Genomic DNA, 1,380 nt, shown 5'->3' with positions numbered 1-1,380 from the left:
AAGAGTCTTGTTTTCAAGCTGGGGTTATCAAAAGAAGAGGGCAAGGGGGACAAAGTTACATTGAGAACAGGAGGTGGCCCTCCAAAAAGAATTTTGTAGAGGGTTAGACCGTGTATAGCAGGAGTATTTCTAGCTCGAAATAAAGCTAGAGGTAGGAGCTGTACCCAGTCTTTAGTGCCAGTCTCTAAAGCTAATTTAGTTAAGGTCTCTTTAATAGTTTTATTCATTCTTTTTACCTGTCCTGAACTTTGGGGTCTGTAAGCACAATGTAATTTTTAATTAATCCCCAATGCTTTGGCCACTCCCTGACTTACCTGGGAGACGAAGGCTGGGCCATTATCAGACCCAATTACCTTGGGCAGTCCAAATCGAGGGAAGATTTCTTCAATCAGCTTCTTCACCACAGTCTGAGCTGTTTCCTTTCTGGTGGGGAAAGCTTCAACCCACCCTGAAAAAGTGTCTATAAACACTAAAAGGTATTTGTACCCATATTTTCTTTTTCTGAGAGTACCTCAGTAAAATCTACTTCCCAGTTAGTCCCTGGTCGTGTTTCTCTTTCTCTCTTACCAGATGGGACCTTTGACCTGGTAGCATTCACCAGGGAACATGAGACACAATCTCCCACTACCTTTTGGACTAGTTGATTGAGGCCTGGGAAATAATAAATTTGTTCTTCTCTTCCTAACAGTGTCTTTAGTTTTTTGTATCCTAAGTGTGTCCACTCGTGGAATTGGGAGATTAACTCAAGGGCCTCCTTTTGGGGCAGTATAATTCAATTCTGATATTTCTACATTTTAGATTCTGGGTCCAAAGTAGCGTTGAGCCTTCGAATGAGTTCCAGATCCTGCTCAGTGTAGGTGAAAGGAGCATCTCCCTCCTTTATTTGTGCTTCAATTTCAGCCTCCAGGTCCAAATGGTGTGTAAAGAATGTATGTACCTTCTGCTGCCTGACGGGCAGTTTCATCCGCCATCCGATTGCCTCGAGCATTCGGCCCCTGGTCTTGTTGATGCCCAGGGTAATGAATTATGCTGACCTGTTTTGGCAAGTACAAGGCTTGTAGAAGGGTCACTATCGCTTCTTTGTTTTTGATGTCCTTACCAGCCAAGGTGAGGAGTCCCCGCCTCCGATATATTTCCCCATGTATATGGGCAGTGGCAAATGCATAGCGGCTGTCAGTGTAAATATTGACCTTTTTGCCCTTTGCTAATTTTAGGGCCTGAGTTAGAGCTTCTAATTCAGCTCGTTGGGCTGATGTTCCAGCTGGCAGGGCTTGGGCCCAGATTATTCTTTCCCCATCGACCACGGCCGCCCCCGTCTTACGCTCACCATCTCGTAGAAAGCGGCTCCCATCCATATACCAAGTGGCATCTGCATCTGTT

General features: G+C 45.1%; 1 protein-coding gene across 1 annotated transcript; it reads right to left on the bottom strand.

The window, feature by feature from the left end:
* Positions 1 to 896: 896 nt before the first annotated feature.
* On the bottom strand, positions 897 to 1,355 carry LOC108490706 (ribonuclease H-like). Its single transcript, XM_017797558.1, has one exon. The coding sequence runs from the start codon at positions 1,353 to 1,355 to the stop codon at positions 897 to 899; it is 459 nt and encodes a 152-aa protein (XP_017653047.1).
* Positions 1,356 to 1,380: the final 25 nt, after the last annotated feature.

This window comes from Nannospalax galili, unplaced genomic scaffold (assembly GCF_000622305.1).
Source record: "Nannospalax galili isolate Female #2095 unplaced genomic scaffold, S.galili_v1.0 scaffold654, whole genome shotgun sequence".
In the NCBI taxonomy this organism is placed as follows: Eukaryota; Metazoa; Chordata; class Mammalia; order Rodentia; family Spalacidae; genus Nannospalax; species Nannospalax galili.
The sequence above is the reverse complement of the archived record's forward strand: the minus strand, read 5'-3'. Positions and strand labels throughout refer to the sequence as shown.

What these genes read in the sequence shown, in the direction of transcription:
- LOC108490706 (XM_017797558.1), bottom strand. Translation starts at nt 1,355, where the DNA reads ATGGATGGGAGCCGCTTTCTACGAGATGGTGAGCGTAAGACGGGGGCG.